The sequence below is a fragment of the Sceloporus undulatus genome, chromosome 3 (genome assembly GCF_019175285.1).
Source record: "Sceloporus undulatus isolate JIND9_A2432 ecotype Alabama chromosome 3, SceUnd_v1.1, whole genome shotgun sequence".
NCBI lineage: Eukaryota > Metazoa > Chordata > Lepidosauria > Squamata > Phrynosomatidae > Sceloporus > Sceloporus undulatus.
The window spans coordinates 65353394-65374400 of NC_056524.1; the positions used below are offsets into that span (position 1 = coordinate 65353394).

A 21007-nucleotide genomic window follows, 5' to 3' on the forward strand; every position below is an offset into this window, starting at 1 on the left:
TATTAATCAAATCTGCCAATAGTCAAATCCACAAAAGTCAAAGCTGTAAATGTGAAGGACCAACTGAACTTTGTTTTAACTCTTTCAGACACTAAGTATGTCTTCTCCTCTTTTAAATCTAGACCAGCAACTATGGCCTTCCAAATGTTATTGGTCCACTATCCCCAGCAATGCCAATGGTGGGAATTTATGGAAGAATCTGTCCAAAAATAATCGGAGGTTGAAGTTGCCCACTCTGAACTAGTATAATGTTGTGTATTAACAAATACCAACACACTGCTATACTAAATGATACTAAATGGTGTGTTTATTAATCATATTTAATAGTCATTACCTCCAAATTCTTTTCTAGCAGGTGCAGGACTCTTACCCCCTTATGAGTAAGATATGCAGCAGTAAAAAAAGTATCAAATGAAAGGGGAAAAATCAAGAGTTGCAGTCATTAAATTTATTGATGATCTGTGTGCTCAATTTTCACATGAAACATCAAATACTGCAAGAGCTATGAAATCATCACAACTGAACACACAAAAATTGAAGCAGCTGAAGCACAGTGAGAGAGAGATCTAATTAAAGGATTCAGATATATAAAAATTGATCAAGGGACTCAAACAGTCTAAAACAAGCTACTTTAGCCACAGAACTGAACAGCATTAACAGACTGATAACAATTGCCATGTTTGGATATCACACTAAACCACAACTTGATGGAAATTAGTCTAGATGAGATTTAACCAGGCATCCCCCACCATTTCCTTTTCCAGTGTTTAATGAAAGCTTCTTGCACTGCCCATACTGACAGTGTGGAATTAATGTTAACTATGGTTTGTTTAAATCAAGCCGGACTGAAACTTTCCAAGCTGCTCTTTGAAGGTGCGTCTAAGCAGTGGGAAATATGGAGAATGTGAGCCTGAAATTTTGTCATTCCAAACCAGGAGTGTGCGATCTAGATGTTGCTGTTGGACTCTGACAATCATATGTCCAGGTGGCATGGTAGTGACCAGGGATGATGGGAACTATAGCCCAAGATCACATGGAAAGGTTCTTCACCCTTCTGCTAAACTATGGTTGAGTAGGACATTTGGAAGTGGTCAGTATCAAGGTGTACCTGTTTAAGTTCACTTATCACAAATCACAGTACATTTTCAAGTTTTTAATTCAATGTTTTACATGCTTACCTGATGGTGGAGGTGGTCTCTGTGGTGGTGCAGGACGAGCAGGAGGTGCTCCAGGGCGGGGTGGAGGCGGGCGCTTTGGTTCCAAGCCTTGAGTAGACTCTCTTTGAGTAACTGGTTGAAAATCTACTGGAGAACCTGGTAGCAGTAATTTATATACAAAGATTTGTTTTTAAAAATCCAAACAGTCTTACAACTATTTAAATATGAACCATTTCCACAGATACATTGTTTAAAGAAACCCACATCCTTCCAATATAGGTGGCTCTATGTCAGCTGTTTCAGAAACTAAGGGTCCAGCAGATTAACTAGGTTGATGTTGATGCCCCTCATGGTTTCCTGATAACAAGTGGCTTGGCTCACTTGTATAAGTTATCAGCCTTTAATGCAACCTACTATTCTTCACTGCTTTACTGCTCCCATTTTACTTGCATAAACATGCTTCTATGTTTTTGTGCAAAATTTGAAAAGATGTCACCATTCTATACTCTATATGAGCTCATTAGTAACTAAAGGCAAGGTACAACTGTGCCCAGATTCTTATAAGTGGCTTATAATCCCATTATATTAGTGCAAGTACTATTAAAATGTTGCAGAAGAATGTATGTAGTACCTCTTTGTAAAATGTCTTTGTACCAGGTGCACAAGGACAGATGGCAAATCCTGAGTGCAGTTACCCCTCCAATACTAACTGGCTGTGTGAGTGCACTTGGGCGTCATCTGGATGCCCTTAGGCACCCAGGAAAGAAGAGGCAGCTTTTGACACTTTCCACAGAATAGTAACTGCTTCCTTTCTCCTAGGACAGGTGGATGGTTAAGGGGCCCCATCATGACCCAACATTGATTTCATTAGCTGAGGTGTTATCTGCAAATTGATGTGATTTTACAGTCTCTCATATCTAATTTATTAACTAGTCAGAATTTGTTGAACAAAAATCTTCAAACTGAGCCTGTGTGTGTGTGTGTATGCGCACGCACTCAGGCTCATACAAATAAATAAAAGTTCATGTACATATTTTGGGGCATGAGATCACACTGCAGGATAAATAAAGCAAAACATGTTAAGGTGTGATACAGGTTATACCTTGAGAAGATGAAGGTAGACCAGGAGTCTTATTAGGTGCTCTGCTTGGTCTTGATGGAAGGGTTGGAGGTGGCCCATCTGATAGTGTAGGTGACTGGCAGGGACTTGAACGAGGTGAAGAACCAGGTGATGCTCCAAGACCAGAGCCTACTGTTGGCTGTAGATGCTGGGGAAGAATTTCTTCTACTTCAGCACTATAGTCATCAATATCACCTTGAAATGAAGTAAAATATGCTTTATTAAAGGGAATAGAAATCTATTTAACTATACCTAATTTAATATTGCAAAAGGAGCTTAAAATTTAAAAAAGTAATTACAGCTGTATCACTGTCTCACACAGAACAATCCAATTTCATAATTGTGTGAATATATCCAGAATGGGTGCAACCTCAGTATATTACTACAAATAAAAATGGAGTTCTTATATTACAAATTACTACAAATAAGAACTGATTTCAACTGCTTTAGGATCCTGAAAATTCCAGTTGTATATTTAAACACATTTTATGGTCATGATGAAAAAAATATGCACCAAACAAAAAGTTCACCATTTTAACAAAATCAGTGTTACTCAACTGGTACCAGACTATAAGAATGCAAATGTGTGAAATAACCATAGTGAAAACTGGTAAATGTTGAATTTTAATAATGAATAATTATCAGTACAGTTGTGCTAGCACATCAAAGTTTTGGCAAACCTTCCATATCATAATCTGCAGTAACTTCTGCATCTTCACAAAGCAAAGTGGAACTTGTTGATGAAGGCAATCCAATATTAACTCTCTCCAGGCTCATCTCTTCTTCCAAACTCTTAATCCAATCTGGGCTTTTCAAATTAATATAGATAGTTTTCCCAAGGAGCTGAATTTGAAACAGAAAACTTGTATAAACTTAAAATAAACTTTTCAGAGTTAATGGGTTACATAATTCCTTGTAAGATTATTGATAAAACTAATTAAACTTCTTAAAATGTAGAGGGAGAGGTTGAAAATGGTTCTTATCTAGATTATGTTGAAAGGTATAGTATCTATACTCAAATTACCTTAAAGCATGAGTAGGAAACTTCTGTGAGTAGCAGGGATGAACCCCATTTGTCTTACCTCTTTACCCCCGTTTAAAGACTTTTCTCCTTGAACCTTTTCCCATTAAAATGTCCCCTCCTAATGCAGCAGAATCAATTTCTTCATGATTTTGGCCTCCCTTGGATCATTTAGGCCCAGGATAGCCCTAAATCTCTACAGTCTAATGCAGTACTTCTCAGGCTGGCGGATGAATGACTGGCAATTATTTTTTGTCCCAATGTGCCAGGGACTGGTTCTATATTTGTGCCCATTGCTTATAATTGTTTACTTCCTGGAAGATTAACTGTCATCAACTATAAATGTTATTGCTGTATTAACTTGGCAGGGGCCATCAGCTGATGCTTCCTGGACGAGACCTAGTCCAGGTACCGCCTGGTCTAATGGATCTGGAAGATGAGCAGATACTACAGCAACCAAATCTAGTTTATGGTAATTCATATACAGAATATCAAAGGCTAGGGGGAAAGTGTGTTATTGGAAAAAGACAGTGAAAGCTCTGGCTCATTTGTGCTATTAATATGTTAATAGTAGAATCAGGAGGAAAGATGTTTAAAAAGTCTCACACCGTATCACCTCTAGCCAAGCTACATAGTATTAAAGCACTACCTTCAAAGCAGAACTGGGAAAATTTGTGAACTACAACAGCCATTCTGGCTGAGATGTTCTGGCATTTCTCATCTAAAAAAAGTAACTTTCCTAAGTTGTGGTTCAAAGCTTGAAGTTAGCCTTGATCATGATATGCTATATATCATATCAGGGGAAGGTCTTGGTAGTTGGAAGGGGAAAAAAGTGCCTTTTACAAATCACAAACAGCACTATACAAATTCTTGTTTCAGGCTGGCTAGAACCTGAATAGGGACATACCTGCTGGAGGCCAAGGGTTCACTTTTACAGGTCAATGTTTGTCTCAATATACTGTTGAAGCAGGACTTCACTGGAGCTTTTATCAGGCTTCAGCTCAAGATTATTATCTAAAATTCACAAACTATTTGGAAATCTATACTTCATGAAGAGAGAACACTATACTAGAACAATCATATAAGTTACAGCCGCTTAGCAGGTTACAAATGTTTAAGAACATTTCTCACCTCAATATCATTAAGGTTCAGAACATTCAAAGCAGAGCTCCCTTCCAAAAACGTCACCCACATTTTGTCTTCCACAAATCTGTAAAATATCCACATATAAAAGGGACAAATGACCAAAAAGACTGTCAAACTGATATTATAAAAGATACAGTATCTTTAGAATGAGAACATTCTAACCTTATGAGTATAACTTCACCGTAAGTTGCAAACTTTTGAAGAAGTTCATCAATTAAGTTGTCATCAAAATAATTATCTTCTGATGGAGACCCTTTGATGGATACCATTATAGTACCATCAGGTGGTCCGTGTACTGCGATTACTTCCTTGTAAATGTTATGTCGCTCGTCTGCATCAACTTCAAAGATATCTATATCAATCAATGCAACAACAGGCCTGAAAAATATAATAAATGGATACAAAATCAAGCAGTGATTGAAAAACTCTATAAAATAGTCTTTCCAAAAGTTAGAAGGTATCATAGAAGACAAATTTCAGACCTATGATCAGATGTTTTCAGCTCTGCCCTTCCATAATACAACAAGGTTCCAGGACTCCATGTATATATAAGTTTACTTTCATCATGAAAACTGGAATTTAGAAGATCCATGTCTTCTGCTAAAAATTGATATAAGAAATTACATGAACATGCTAAAGCAAAGGAAATAAGCAGTCTGTCTGAGGGAGATTCTAACTTCATTTTTAGACTGAAGCATGCAATACTTGGATTTTAAAAACATATGGGCACCTTATCAAATGAGAACAACATTAGAATTAGGGATATCTCTGTAAAAACAGGTAGTCTGGGTAAAAGTTTTTAAAGAAACACCTCCACAAAACTGTGAAAATGTGAAGAGTTTGTATATATTTTAACTTAAAACATTGTATTTATGTAGCACAATTCAAGTAACCAAAGTTTAAGTATAAATTCTACAGAAAATCAATTTGTTGTTTATATCTTTTGTATTACTATACATATTACAAGAATCACATGTATCAAGAAAACAAAAACACTCTTTCCTATTATTTTAGTATTAAATATAAACATGAATTTTAACGCATTATACTATCCTAAAGTTACACCACTTTACTCAAAATAATTTATTATTTGACCTGATCGGTCGAAAGGCCATTTTCTTCTCCGCCACAGTATGCGATCTGTCCAAGCTGGTGTACGACATTTTTCACTGGTATCATAGTCATCCGAAAATAAGTCATACTTGTAAGTAGGGGCAAAAGCTATTTTTCCCTCTAAAAAACCTCTAAATATCTGTAGGAAGAAAGCTAAAGCATTAGGAATGCTACAGTGTTACGTTCGCTCTTAAGAAAAAATGCACCTGGTATACAAAACTGATGCTGATATAACCTGGTTTAAAATTTCAGCAAGTGAAGATAAACTATAAACCAATTTTTGAATCTGTACATGGATAATCAATTATCCATGAAGCTTCAACTGGCTTCAAGCTGTATTGGGGACGTGGTGTTTACATGTGCCACACCCCCAAGTCACCTGGAAGTTGTGCCAGCAATTGCACACTGGGCGGCTTTGGGGTGACTTGGGGGCATGGCATTTAGAAACCACACATGTCCAAGCCAGCTGAAGCTGAGATGGAGCGGCTTCAATCCACCCCAAATAGGAGCAGTTCTTTGCTGTTCCTATTTGTGCCAGATTCTGGTTGGCTTGGGGCCACAGTGTACGGCTGTCACAGCCCCGATCCGACTTTGTCAGGGGCAATCTGTTTCACTTCTAAGTTAATTTTAACAGTACATTTTTTTACATAAACGTAAATCTGGTTTTGTCATTTCTTCTGTCGTTTTGGTATTTAGCTTATTTTTTAAATCTTGAGTCCTAAAAAATGAATGTTATTTTAATAATCCATAAACAAAAATGGACTCGCTGCTAACAATGTGTTATTTCCTTTTAATTACAGGAAGCATTTAAACACTTTATAAATGTGATTAAACAAAACAATTGACACAATTAATCTAGTAAAGGGTAGTACTGAATAGGTCAGATTTTATGTCAGTTTACTTCTCAACATCTAGATCTACCAATGTTTAATCAGACATACCTAAGGCACAGACTAATTTATACAATCCTCAGCTATTAGCAGGAGCTGAGAAAGAATAAACACATCTGTAAAGAAAATTTGAAATGTTACCTGACCAGCATTTTTCTGATTAACAAGCTGATCTCCTGCAATAAGCGCATCCCAGTTCTGCTGCCGAATTAGTTCTTTTACTTCCTCATTAGGAAGATCAATTCGGTAATTAAAATCACCACACCAGAAAACATAGTCATGGGAAAAAAGCATTCTTCCCTGAAAAGACAACAGTGGTACACACAACTAAAATCAGACTTGAACCAGAATGTTGTATCCATCATAAAACAGCATATATAATTTTGTTAAAAGGGAAAAGCCCCCATTTTGTCAAGGCCTCATGTGCTTTTATTATCAGATTTTTATTATGTCTTTCTTAAAGGGTCATCATCCCTGAATATTTCTTCATAATCATTTGAATCAGACAGACTGAAAGAAAGTAGTATGCAGTGTTGCCATATTTCACTACACCTTGGATATGAAAAATCAGTAAAAATGTCAGTCATTTAAACTTCCACTAGAATGCAAACTCTAATTTCTTGCCTCATCAAATCGTAAAGATGGGTGCAATTATGGATTAAAATCACTCCATGTATTAGACTGTCTAACAAATAAAATCTGTATTTCAAGATTTCTTTGTTGTACTTTCACTTCAAAAATTAAAAGAAAAAGCTATCTTAATTTGAAAAAAAACAATTTTATTGAACATATCAGTACACTGTACTAAGCCAGCAACATGAACATGATTATTTAGTCTTAACATCTCATGTAAGAATTATGACAGACATGAAGACCAAGGAACAATTAAAATTACAATAATGTTATTTTGCTATTAATGTATTATGTTTTCTCACAAGAATAAATAAATGAAACACAGGTATGAAAAAATATAGGGAGACACTGTTTTAAGAGTTGAACATGTTTCTGTAGAATAAGAATTCAGAGCAGGCCAATCCTTCTTTCAGTATCCCAGAACAAAGGATCAAATGTCAAATAAAGCAAGAAAAATGCAAGAATGTCTTGCATTGAAATGCAAGTAAAGAACTACTGATCATAATCAAACATTTCTCAGATGCCGAAATGCATCTGAGGAAGTAGACTGAAGTCTATGGAAGTTCATGCTGCCAATTTCTTTCTTTCAGTTAGTCTCAAAGGTGCTACAGGATCTCTCTACATACCGTTTCTCAGATTGTTAGTATTTAGGGCCTAAATGTAAGTTCTAATCTCAACTACAGCAGAAGCACTAAATCAATTACTGAAAAATAAGTTAATTTATGTGAATCTAATAATTATTGCAAAAGAAACTAATAATTGGATCTAGGCCTATGTATTCATTACTGTTTCTTATGTAAGATAGCAGAACTCCATTGCTTAATGTCATATACAATGTTGTTTTTGATTGCTATTAAGAGTTCCCTTCAGGCTCTTTAAAAATGGATTCATTGGATACTATTTCATTCAAAACAATTTTTAGAAATTATTTCTATTAGAGATTTAATTGAGCCAGCATGATATTGTGGCCTGAATGTTGGCACTGGGAAACCAGGGTCCAAATCCTGACTTAGCCATGGAAATCTACTGGGTGACCTTGGGCAAGTCACACTAAGAGGAAGGCAAGGGCAAAACTCCTCTGAACAAATTATGCCAAGAAACCCTCGTGATAGCTTAGCCTTAGAGTTGCCATAAGTTAGAAATTATTTGAAGACACAAAGTAACAAAAAATCTAATCACTCTTTACCATTGGGAAGCTTAGTTTTCGACATATTTCAATGAAATCTTCATTTCTCTCTTTGACTTGTGACTGTCCTGCAGCAAAGTGACTGCATACAAAACAGAGACTGGAAGTATGGAACAACATCCGAATTGCTACTGCTCCCTTATTACCAGTAGCTCCTCCCATGCCAGTCTTCACTGTATCAACTGCAACATCCCTAGAATGACAGTTTAAACCAATTCAGTACTGAGTTTTGTTGGCAATTTTAATCATATTCAAATGTTTCATTTCAAGTAATTCAGGACTAATTAGGCTACAATGCCTGCCTCTACATAACTATATCAGTCACTTGTAGCATACAGGGACAACCAGATTTCTGAATTCAGATACAATCCTGCCTGATCATCTGCAGGCAATTCTTATTTTCCACATACAGTCTGGTGGCTGGTAGCTAATAACCTTGGATATGATCAATGTAGCGGTGTAAAGATGTTGACACCCTATAGCACTGAAGCTTTGTGCCATTTTACCATAGCAACCTGGCAAGTTGATCAGCTAAATCGTACAATCTCCTACACCAGCTTCAAACCCATATGCTTAGATCCACCCTGCCAGTAACATTACAGCACCCTGAAACCTGAACTTCTGTTCTGTAAAGGGCTTCTGTTATGTGAGGAGAATACATTATAGAAAATGAACAAATCCATTCTCAAAATGGCAGTTGCTTTTAGGATTATTCATGCAATTGCTACAATATATTTAAGACAAGTCATTATGACACTATAGCAAACTATGTATTATAATCAGCTTGCTTCCAAACTGACGTGGACAGCTGTGGAAGGCATATGAGCTGTATTAGCCCCCTAGACCAGGGGTTCTCAACCTTTTTGACTCGCGAATTCTTATTTCTTTGGCAGAGCTCCTAAGAGGCCTACTATATGTCTTACATGTTAATGGTGTTTAAGAGTATATATAAGAATACATACTTAGCCTTTAATTTCATTCCGTTTTATTTCTTTCATTTTCCTCGAGCAATCGCGGAGCACCTGGGAAGTGCATGCAGAGCCCTAAGGGCTCCTCAGAGAACTGGTTGAGAACCCCCGCCCTAGAGGGATGCACCTGCTCTTGCCTATCTCAAAATCAAAACACTTATTTTGCCCCCAAATGCCTCTTGGGGGTTTGGGGGCATTTTCACCATGTTGTGCGTTTTTAAAAAGGCCTCTCATGGACCTAAATTGGTCTGGGGGGTTCCAAATGTGGTGGAAATGCCCTTCATGTTCCACAGAATATATTTTGGGGCATTGTGGAGCAAAAACCTTTTTTTTTTTTTGGCAAAAAAACATTTTGACTCTGGGGGGCTGCATGGCATCCTTGGCTCACACTTTGCCCACAGCTTTCTATAAATAACCTGAACTACTAAGATTACTTTTAAATATTTGAAAAAGAAACCCTCTATTTCAGCTCAGTGCTAAATAAGATGCTTATCAGTACAAGATTAGATTAGAACTATCCAATATCTTCTGTCCTTTCCTCATTAATAATTTCCAGTACCAGCAATAGGTATAACTGCATTCAACTTTACCATTTATATAAAATAACCATCAAAGCATAAAGGTGTGAAATAGGAATGAAAAATGTATACATGGTAAGTGCTGCCATATGGCCTTCTAGCAATAATTCTGGCCCTGAAGATATATACAGTGGTACCCCGGGATACGAAAGCACCGCGTTACGAAATTTCCGGGATACGAAAAAATTATATAGGAAAAAACTGTTCCGGGTTACGTTTTTTTTTTCCGGCTTACGAAAAAATTTTTTGGTGCTTTTCGGCGCTTTTTCGCACGAAATTGCGGCTTCCAGCGCTAGCGCCTATGGCTTTTTCGGCTAGCGAAAGATTTCGGGTTACGAAGGGCGCCGCGGAACGGATTATTTTCGTAACCCGGGGTACCACTGTATGTATTTTAACAGAGCCTTAAAATACAGTTGGCCCTCCATACCTATAGATCCTTTATCCACAGATTCAACCATCCATTGCTTGTAAATATTTTTTTAAAATAAATTCCAAAAGCAAACCTTGATTTTGCCATTTTATGTAAGTACCACTATTCTACTACATCACTGTATATCATAGGACTTAAGCATCCACAGATTTTGATATCCACAGGAGGTCCTGGAACCAAACCCCAGCAGATACCAAGAGCCCACTGTACAACTGAAATACAACACAAACACATGTCAACCCAAGTTGTTCTACTTTAAATGGCGTGGGCATATTTATTTAGCATTTTACTTCACCGACCTGATAAATGGTGCATGCTGAGGTCGGATGAATACAAAGAGGCAGACACCCACCAACTGTTCTGAAGCCAGCAGAACATATTTGTAATCTCTTGAAATAGTCTTCTGCAATTCAGCAGCCCATAGCTTTTGATTAGTTGTACTGCCAACATGAGGGGAAAACATCTTTTAGTTTTTACTGTATGTAAATGATCATAAAACTTTGCCAAAGACAATAAAACAAATGGCTTTATGACAGAACATCAGATCCTAATTTTTAAAAGAAGGAAGGAAGGAAGAAAGAGGAAACTATATAGAGGAAGGACAACTCTCAGCAGTATTTTAGTCAAACAGGAAAGAGCTGTAGGCTAAAGAAAAATGAATGTAGTAGTTGTCAACAGGAAATAGAGTAGTGCCAATTGCTACAGTTTATACTGTTAACTCTTTAAATCTATCACAATGATCTTGTTTGCACAAAATAATAAGCAAAAATTAGAACCCATTACAAGCAAAAAAGCTGTCCAAGTCTCTCCTGTTCCCACCAACAGCAGAGCTTTAGTAACTAGCCAAGAAAGGCTAGTGATTTCTGAAGAGGCTCCTGGTTTATTGCTTCCAAAAAAGCTAAGGAACTGCAAACCAACATCAACAACTGGCTTCAGTTTCTTCCAAGAGTCTTGGTTCAAATGCAAACTCTAAATCCAGTTGTTAATCCTAACTAAAGTACATCTATTAAGCCTACTCTATTTAAGATTAACAATTGTACTACACAATCACTTGATTAATAAACCAGGATTATTTGTCTGTTTTGAGTGAACTGTGGTCATTGTGAGCTTTGAATTGGAAAATACTGCTTCATAGCTCAACATTCTTATAATGTAATGTAGTACAGTAAAAGTACAGTCTCCCTGCTTATAAAGATTTCAGACAGGGCATTGTAACACAAAGCCTATTTTTAATTTTTAACTTTTTTATTTAACTTAAATTATTATTTTGGTGGAAGAATAAATTTACACATGGATTGCAGTTCATAAGAAAGCACACAGACTGGTGAGTTCAACCTCTTTCTTAAACTCTCAGCCCACTTAATCCTGCTTCTTACAAGGCATACTGCTTGCAGTTCCACTCCTGTTTAAAAACTCATGTTGCATATAGGCTGCTAAAGGTGAGCAAGAGATAAAAGGTACTGACTATGTAGTAGAAACTGCTCTATACTTGAGACCTGGACAAATCTTGTATAAGAGGCTTAGAATTGTTTAGTATAGCAAAACACAAAGATACACTTGGAATTTGATAAAAATTTGCTTTTCTTGCTTAAAAGTTACAACGGCACTTACCTTGCACTCACAATGTTTCCTGCATTTAGCTCTACCATTTCTTCAAATCCTATAGCAAAGATATCAACAGGCTTGCTCCTTCGATCTGGAGTTAAAACAAGGTTTTAGTAATTACTTTAAGAAAGCAGTATTGGAAGGAATAAAAATCCATTCAAACTATTAATGACTCTCACCTTGAAATTCACTGATGCCAGCTATCTTTGGTGCATCTAACAGCCAGTCAGTGAGAGTTTGATTTCTAAAGGCAATGCTTCGAAACTGCTTTCCACCATTGACATTCCATGTACCAACGCAAATTCGAATTTTTTTTTGGCTTTGAGTACTTGTAAAAATTCTCACACATATTCTTCAATATTTTTGCTGATGCTACAAAACAATAAGATTTATTTGATTACACTGCAAGATTATTCTGTATACTAATTTTTACAACCTGCAAGTCAGCAAGTCACACACACATTCACAAGTTTTGAGCTTTAAGCAGTTACAGTGTGCTTGTGCTATACATGGGTGTGCCATATGTGACGTTCAGCTTATGCTGAAGCCACACCCAGGAGGAAACAATGGCATGTGTGCCACATGCATAAGCCCCATTGTTTTTAATGGGGCCCAAGCACACACATTTTTAAACCTACATGGGGGGGGGGGGTCCAGAACGTATCCCCCCCACATAAGGGAAGGGCCCACTGTATTAAAAACAGTAATGCACCTACAAAAGCAAATACAAAGCGCAGTCAGCATAAATCAATTTCTTTTTCTAGAAGTAAGTTCCAGCAATCTCAGTGAGGCTTATTTCTGAGCAGTCACTTACAGGAGAGTATTGTACATTATACTAGTAGAAAATCATTTACACATAGATGTAAGCAATTAAACTGCTTCCCTGAGTAACATTAATTCCTTTCTAATGGTACCTTTTTATAAATGCTTTCAAATAAGCACTACTAAGACTGTTCCCAGAAACAAAACTAGCACTTAGAAAAGTAGAACATAGTGTAACTTAAAGTATTACTTGCTAGACAAACTTGAACATCTGACAACATTTTTAAGGGATAAGCCAATGCAATACAAGAAAGGAAAAATAAAATCTTGCTTCACAATGGATGTTATGGGATGCTGCTGGAAGTGTGTGGTTGCAGTGGATCTTCCATCTTGCTTTACTGATCCAACAAAATAATTCACTGGGAGATCTACTTGCTTAGATTAGTTCCCTGATGTGCACAGTTTCTCCTCTATGGATTGTCTACTTAGCGATTCCTAAATTTATTCTAACAGATGATATTCTTATTACATAATTCTTAAAATGGTATCTGTGTGTTTTATTCCAAGAGCTTACTTGTGCAATCTTAAGTGCTTTCTGCACTAAGAGTTGTCGTTTTGAGATAACTGAGAGGCTAGCATCAGAAATAAGCATATGTGCCATTATCTAATCCTAGAGTACATATTTAATTTGATTTCACAGGTATCAATTCAGTCAAGACCATCAAAAGAACATGCTTCTGGTGATGGCTATTACTGAGACTATTCTCTCCATGTGAGAACAGCCACTACGTCTGATTTTATTAACTATACCAGCAATTCCCTCAGGTCAGGCTTAAATCTAGATATCTATGTAAAATTCTAGCAGGTAGTCAAAAACAACTAGTAACTTTAATATTAATCAAGAGAGATTTGACAAGGGCATTCTAAAAATGTTCTAGTCTGTTGAAGCATGTTTTTTTTAATTGAAACAGCTTATAATACTCAAGCTTAATATTTATTATCCAATCATGACATCCAAAGTCTGTGTTTCTCCAGGTCTTTTTCTCTATCCTCCCAATGCTGATGCTGCTAAAAAAATCTTCTAGCTAGATGAAAGACAAGGAGGAAAAGGCAGAGACTCAGCAGGCATAAAAAGACTTTGTAATAAAGAGCTCCTTTGGCAGAGGTTTTGTTAACTGAGGTATGCCTGTAGTTTATGGAGTGAATGAACAGATATACCACCAGTGTAACTGGGGAATTCCAAAACTAATTTTTTATCAAATAATTACAGAATATCTAATTAATAATTGAAGTAGCCAATGCTCAGCTCTCTGGACATACTAAGATGCTTATGAACAGAGAAGAACACCTTCATTTTCTTTGTTATGTGTTTTAGGTAATGTAAGGAAAGTGCATAATGTCCAGTTATAAGTATTCTAATAAAATGATGTCAAAGTAAATGCCTCAATCCAATTTTACATTGAGCCAGTGAAATCAATAGGATAATAATAATAATAATAATAATAAGAAGAAGAAGAAGAAGAAGAAGAAGAAGAAGAATAGTTTTTATTTATATCTTCCTGCCTCTCCCGATGGATCGAGGCAGGATCACAACAGAGTTAAAAACAATTACAATATTACAACAATAGTTAGGATTATGTCAGTTATGACTAACAAGTCCCATTCAGTTCTGTGGGTCTACTCTAAGTATACTAATGTTGGATTTAGCTCATAACTTTGAATGTTAATGTTAAGTAACATAATTAATTTTCCCTGATAAAATAATAGGAAAGCGGGCACTGTACTTTTGTTGACTATAAATAAACAGCCCAGGCACATAAAATTAGCATGGCATACTTTATACATTAAAAGTAAGTCAGACATATGAAATCAAATCCTATGAGAAACATGAGAGAAAAAAATTAATTCAGTATTTTCCCTCAAATCCTCATCAGTTCTGTATTTCATTTCCATTTCAATATAATTTACTCTACTAATAGAATTGCACATACAAAAATGTATGCAGTCAGCTGTGTGTCCCAAACACCTGTGGATATGGAAAATTCCACCCTTGCAAACATTTTTCTTGCTGAACAATACCTGGGCTTTAGAGAGAACTAATTTCAAAGAACAGTGACTAACCCAATTTTAAGATTTACTAGCGATGAAAGAGTGTTCTTAGGTTTTAATAAAGCCCTACTCAGAAGTGAGCTCTAGCAGGTTTCTATTCTACAATTCTTAATTGCATATCTGAAACACAACACTCCTAGGAATTTCCTGCATAGTGGCAAGTCAGTTTCTCAACTTTAAGTACACCATTACCATTGAAATGACAACAGCTTGAGTCCATACAATCTGAAATCATTAGGCAATGTCCTTTTCTCTGTCCTACCACCCTAACAGACACTTCTAGTGGAGACAAAGGAGAAGGCCTTCTTGATGGCTGGTCCTAAGCTATGGAACTTCCTTTCTGTGGAGACTAAATTGTCATCCACTTACTGTCTTTCCGTTGCCAGACAAAGATATTCTTTTATCCCAACAAAATTTCAAGAACCCAAATTGAATTGCCAATATGTTCAGACAACACTGAAAAAGATCCATATCTAAAAATCTGAAGGTGCTGCTAATGTAGACTGGAGTAATCAATGTTTTGGACTACAACTTCCACAATCCCTGACTACTGGCCTTGTTGACTGGGGGTTTTGCGGTTTGATAGTTGAAAACATAGCAAGAGCTCCAGGTTGTCTACTCCTGATGCAACCTATGTTTAATCAGATGGGCCAGTGGTCTGATTCTGTGCAAGATCATTCATTCCCTATGTACCTATTACTAAGTGGCTTAGAATGCACTGTAGCCTCTTCCAGTCTATGAAGTGAATTTGTTCAGTTAGAATGACTACTATATCTTTGAGGTCCTTTCTTTCAGGTGCTGCAATGGAAAGCTTCTGGGGTTCATTAAATCTTAGCTTGCAGTAACATAAAAACTGGAAAAGTGTAATTGTATCCTAATCTGTCATCAAATATTAAAGCAGTTTCCAGGTTCCAAAAATTAATGTTTTAATAAACCCCAGAAGAAAGGAAAGCATGCACAGGAACAACACTACAGTAATAAATAATTAGACAGATTGCTGTGTTTCAACTGGCTGGCCATGTCTCTTCAGGAGTCAGAAATATGGAGCTGTGAATCTGGCCTTTTGTTAACAGGTGTTTAAAAGGATGTACACTGGAAATGCAATACTGAAGCAAACAATACTCTCTCTTTTCCTCTACCTCCAACTTTTATATAGGAGCCCTGGTGGCGCAGTGGTTAAATGCCTGTACTGCAGCCATTCACTCAAAACCACAAGGTTGTGAGTTCAAGACCAGCAAAAGGGCCCAAGCTCGACTCAGGCTTGCATCCTTCCGAGGTCGCTAAAATAAGTACCCAGACTGTTGGGGGCAAATTAGCTTACTTGCTAATTAGCTTACTTGCTGTTCACCACTATGATCTTTGGAATAGCGGTATATAAATAAAACAAATTATTATTATTATATCTGGTTTATACAGGCAACAGTAATTTATGTTAGCATTTGACATTAATTTCATCCTACTAAAAATAGTCTGACAGTGCTGTGATGAACCTTTAAATTTTTTCATGTGTTAGGGTCCGTGTTAAACAAAACCAATCTGTAAGCCAAAGAATCCTAAACATATGCTACTGGTAAGTTCATACTATTGGCAGCCTGATATTAGACAAATGTATATTATGGCAGGTGTTCCTGATCATCATGCCCACAGTGTGAAGAAAGTGTGGCTCTTTAGAAGTTTTTGACCTATAATTCCCATCAGCACTAAATATTGTAGCCAGTATGGAAGGACTATGGCTGCATCCACATTGCAGAAATAATCAGTTTTGACAACTGCCATGTTGCAATGCTATAGGATTCTGGGATTTGTAGTTTATTGTGGCACCAGAGTTCTCTGACAGAGAAGATTAAGTATCTCACAAAACTACAAATCCAAGAATTCCATAGCACTGAGCCATGGTAGTTAAAGCAGTGTCAAATTGGATTATTTCTGCAGTGTGGATTCAGCCTATGGTAACTGCAGTATAAAAATACAAGGAGGCAGATTTGCTTATCCATAATGCAAAGCCAAGGCTGATTCATACTAAATGGTATGGTAATTATTATAACTGCACTATAAAATAAAGAAAAGACTCTTTAGTAAACAGGCTCTACTTCCATGTATCATTACTTCCTATAACAGGGGTGGACAAAATGTGGCCCTCCAGATGACACAGTCCTCCAAATGCAATTCCTCACCAGTGACTATACTGACTAGGGTTGGCAGGATTTGCAATCCAACATCTCGCCTAAATAATAATAATAATAATAATATTAATAATAATAATAATAGTTTATTTATATTTCCTGCCTCTCCCATGGAGCAAGGCTGGATTACATCAGTAAAATAATACAAGTACAAATACAATCAATAAAATGCTAATACTGAATACCAACATTCCTATTAGTTTTATAAAATAGCAAAGTCATTAGGTAACCTATCAATTCAATTCTTATCAGAAGACCTCCAATCAGCAGGAGACCTGTATGTATAATTACCAGAGGTAGTGAGTACCGACTACATATAGGTTTGTGACCACTGGGAAGTACAGTAATTTGCAATTTCACACCAGCCCATCCATCCCAGTCTACTGGACAACATGCAAAAGACAACAGGGTTTGATCCGTAGTATCTCCAGCTAGGTCTAGGAATATCTTCTATATAAAACTCTGGGGAGTCAACAGTCAACCATACTGAATTAGATGTTCCAACTCTATTTAAGGTAGATTCCGATACTTCCATTCGAAGATGATAGGTGATAGGCAAATATAATATCAAGTAAAAACAAAGATCTCCTTCTCTTTCTTGCACTTTTCTCCTCTTCCTAACATGGAAGGCAAAGGCCTGAAACGCACAGGCCAAAAGAAGTGGCTTTTGGTCACTTGGGGGCATGGAGTTTACATGACACATGCCCCCAAAGCAGCTGGAAGCCACTCTGAGGCCAGCAAAGATAGTCTGAAGCCGCTGCAAAAAAGAGCCGATTAAATCTGGTTCCTGGCAGCGGCTGGCTTGGGACCATGGTGGTGGACCACTTTGGAAGTGTGCCCTGTGGTCACCATGGAGCCAGTGTGATCACAGCCTGATCACGACTGAAGTGGCCTCCAGCTGCTCCTGGTGGGCTGGTGGTACCTGATATTTCAATAGGTTGCTGTGTATATTTATAATTGTTTCTACATGTGCGGCAATATTTGATATGCCACTGCACATTTAAAGTGGCTTGCAATGAATTTCACTATCAGTAAAATGCGATGTTGCAAATTATTCACATTTTTAAGTGAACTGTTCTAATTGACATTTCCAAGACTGGAATGCAGTTATCTTTCAGTCTGCATGTTACTCTGAATTGTGCTGTGAAATTCTCAGCTCAAAAAATGCATAAATAGTGAAACTATGTATAGATATCAATGCAATTCTGTGAATATAAAACATATATGTCTCAGACTGATGTGGAAGCAGAGCAAAACAGACATCACTTAACATATCAAAACTGATACCATCTAGAAATACTAATATGTCCATTCCTGAATGTAAGTTAACAAGAGTACTTAACAAATTCTCCTGCATGCATTCAGAAGAAGAATATGTAAGAAAAATGTAATATAAAATTAACATCCCAGATGGTGAAAGTTACAGCTACCATACTATACCTGATTGCAATGTCTGTTCTGAAACTATTGATGCAATAAGGGAGAAAAGAAAAGAAATTAGTTGAACAGTTATATGTTACTAACCTATCAGTGTACATCTCCAAAATACTTTTAGATTACTGCTGTAGAATTCTTGAAAGAATTCCAACATTTTACTAACTCTGCCTTGCGATATTACAGAACTAGATTATCTAAATGCTGAGGCCTAAGATGCAAGAGCATGGCTATCTTTAGATGTCAAAACAGGCCATAATTTTACGTGATTCTGAATGAAACAGTGTGTTCACGCACATTAAGTCAGGAACCTTCCATCTATGATTTGTATAGCATTATGTTCAGAAAATGGTACAAGTTAGTAAAACAATCCTAGAACAAAACATGGGCAATTTCTCTGTCTTGCTGTGAAAGATAGAAACCAGAATGTTGTTTTTTGTTGGGTATGAACATCACACTAAAAATATGGAGGGAAGCTCTATAGCTCAGTATGCATGGTCTCACTGTCTTATTGTTTAACAGCCTCCAAGTGCAGTCAGAAAAACTGACCAGCATAAATCAGCAGTGTTCAAGTCACGGCATCCCTTGAACTCTGGCTTATCATGTGAAATGTACACATAAGGAACAGAAAGAGAGTGGAGAAGAGTGTGGGCCCACATTAATGAGTATAAATATAAATTGTCAACAGAGTTCACCAGCTGCAGATCTATTATCCACATCTGTGCTAACATACACTTAAATTACCAAACATACAGGATTTCATTCTGTAGAAATGGATTCTGCACCAGAATTGTCTAGGCTTGATAAACTTCTGAAGAAAAATAGTTCCTTTATCTGGATTTCTTAAAAGTAGGAGTCCAATACTATTAGTAAAGCATGAAGATTATAGATAAACAGATTACCGTTAAGATTACATTAACCCTTTGAAGATTTATTAAATACACAGAACATAGTGGGTTGGATCCAAAAACATAAGTGCTTAGTATATGAATGTGTGCAGACTCTAAAACTGTTCTTATGCTTCAGCAAGAACTTGCACTAGGGGACTAACATCCTTGGACCTAGTTTCACTTTTCATGCACAATGCTCTAGCACAATATATAAAACAGCCTCCTGCAAATGGAGTATCACCTTCCACATATGGAAAAGAAGCTTTGGATCCAATCAGTGTATTTATTAGTACGAGTTGTAGCCATATAAATTAAGAAACATAGAAACACATACCACGTAAACTGCCGGTGGTTAAAAGGGCTCGTGCTTTGTCTGCTAAATCACTATTTAGAGTATTCCCCAACAACAAAATGTCAATAGCTTCCTGCTTTGAACTATCAAAAAAGTTATTCTGAATTGTTCTGGTCACAGAACGTGCACCGTCTTTCAGCTTCCCAGCCTGTTAGAAAGGAATATGTATAAATGTTTTATGCAGTTACTAGGAAAACACTGGCAATTACATTATAATCCATTCTAAATTAATGTTTAAGTGTTTTCTACTAATGGAAAATTAATTTTGTGGGGTGTCAAAGCCCTTTACAAATGTGTCTGCTAATGCTATATTTTGTATAGATTTTAGAGGAGGATTATAACAGGCATATCCAAAGAAATCCTCAAAAAACCCAAAACTGGCTAAGAATGTGAGAAATCATGCAACACAGTTAAGTAATACTTTGCTTTTATCCAAAGAAGCAAGGCATGAACAAGGAATCAATGCCAACAGAAAAATATGTGTATGAACCACGTGCTGTTAAAATGTATCAGTCCTTTTAACTGCAATGGGTTGGATCCAGTTTTGCATCCTGGAGTTGCAAGAAAGTGATTTTTCCTCTAAAAATTTTTCTTCTTTTACAGCCCACTTGGCACTAGCACATCAAGCTGGAATCAGCAAAGCTCACCATGCCAACCATAGCTAGGAAAGTTATTTTTAAAATCTTATATATTCAAAGCAACTCACTACTTTTTATTTAACCCCCTCATTATAGTTCCACACTACCTTAGAAGTAACTTGCTTGTTGCCCTTTTGGTAGTTTTGCTGTTTTGAAACACACATAAAAATTTAGCTGGTTCAAATAGCTGCTGCCAGGCTGTTAACAGAAGCAGATTACAAAGACCATACAACGCCCCTGTTGAAACAGCTTCATTGGCTGCCAGATTGTTTCTGGGCACAATTCAAGGTGCTGGTTATTATTTATAAAGCCCTACATGGCTCAGGTCAACACTATTTGGCAGACCGTTTCTCCTGGTATGAACCTGCCCGGACTCCGAGATCCTCTGGAGAAGCCCTTCTCTCTGTCTCAACATCATCACAAACATGATTGGTGGGGATGCAAGAGAGGGCCTTTTTGGTGGCTGCACCTAGACTCTGGAACTCCCTGCCCAGGGAGACCAGAATGGCTCCCTCCTTGATGGCCTTCCACCAGCAGGTGAAGACCTACCTGTTCACACAGGCATTTAAGGAATTACTATAAGGACAAGCTGGCATATTGGACCATTTTAAAAATTTGCTACAATTTTTTTTCTCTATAGTTTTATCTTTTTAAAATATATTTTATTCTTTTAATAATAATATAATATGTTTTATTTATATACCACTATTCCAAAGATCATAGTGGTGAACAGCAAGTAAGCTAATTAGCAAGTAAGCTAATTTACCCCCAACAGTCTGGGTACTCATTTTA

The 21007-nt window shown here is 36.8% G+C and overlaps 1 protein-coding gene across 1 annotated transcript in view; it reads right to left on the reverse strand.

Moving 5' to 3' along the window:
- SYNJ1 (synaptojanin 1) overlaps positions 1-21007 on the reverse strand; it is a 60998-nt gene that overhangs the window by 19175 nt on the left and 20816 nt on the right. Inside the window, 16 exon segments of the mRNA XM_042456364.1 lie at positions 335-373; positions 1179-1313; positions 2260-2472; positions 2958-3120; positions 4430-4508; positions 4607-4822; positions 4927-5044; positions 5540-5696; positions 6589-6747; positions 8267-8459; positions 10542-10682; positions 11854-11938; positions 12027-12162; positions 12164-12219; positions 18342-18365; positions 19560-19716. Coding sequence (XP_042312298.1) covers positions 335-373; positions 1179-1313; positions 2260-2472; positions 2958-3120; positions 4430-4508; positions 4607-4822; positions 4927-5044; positions 5540-5696; positions 6589-6747; positions 8267-8459; positions 10542-10682; positions 11854-11938; positions 12027-12162; positions 12164-12219; positions 18342-18365; positions 19560-19716 — 2071 coding nt within the window.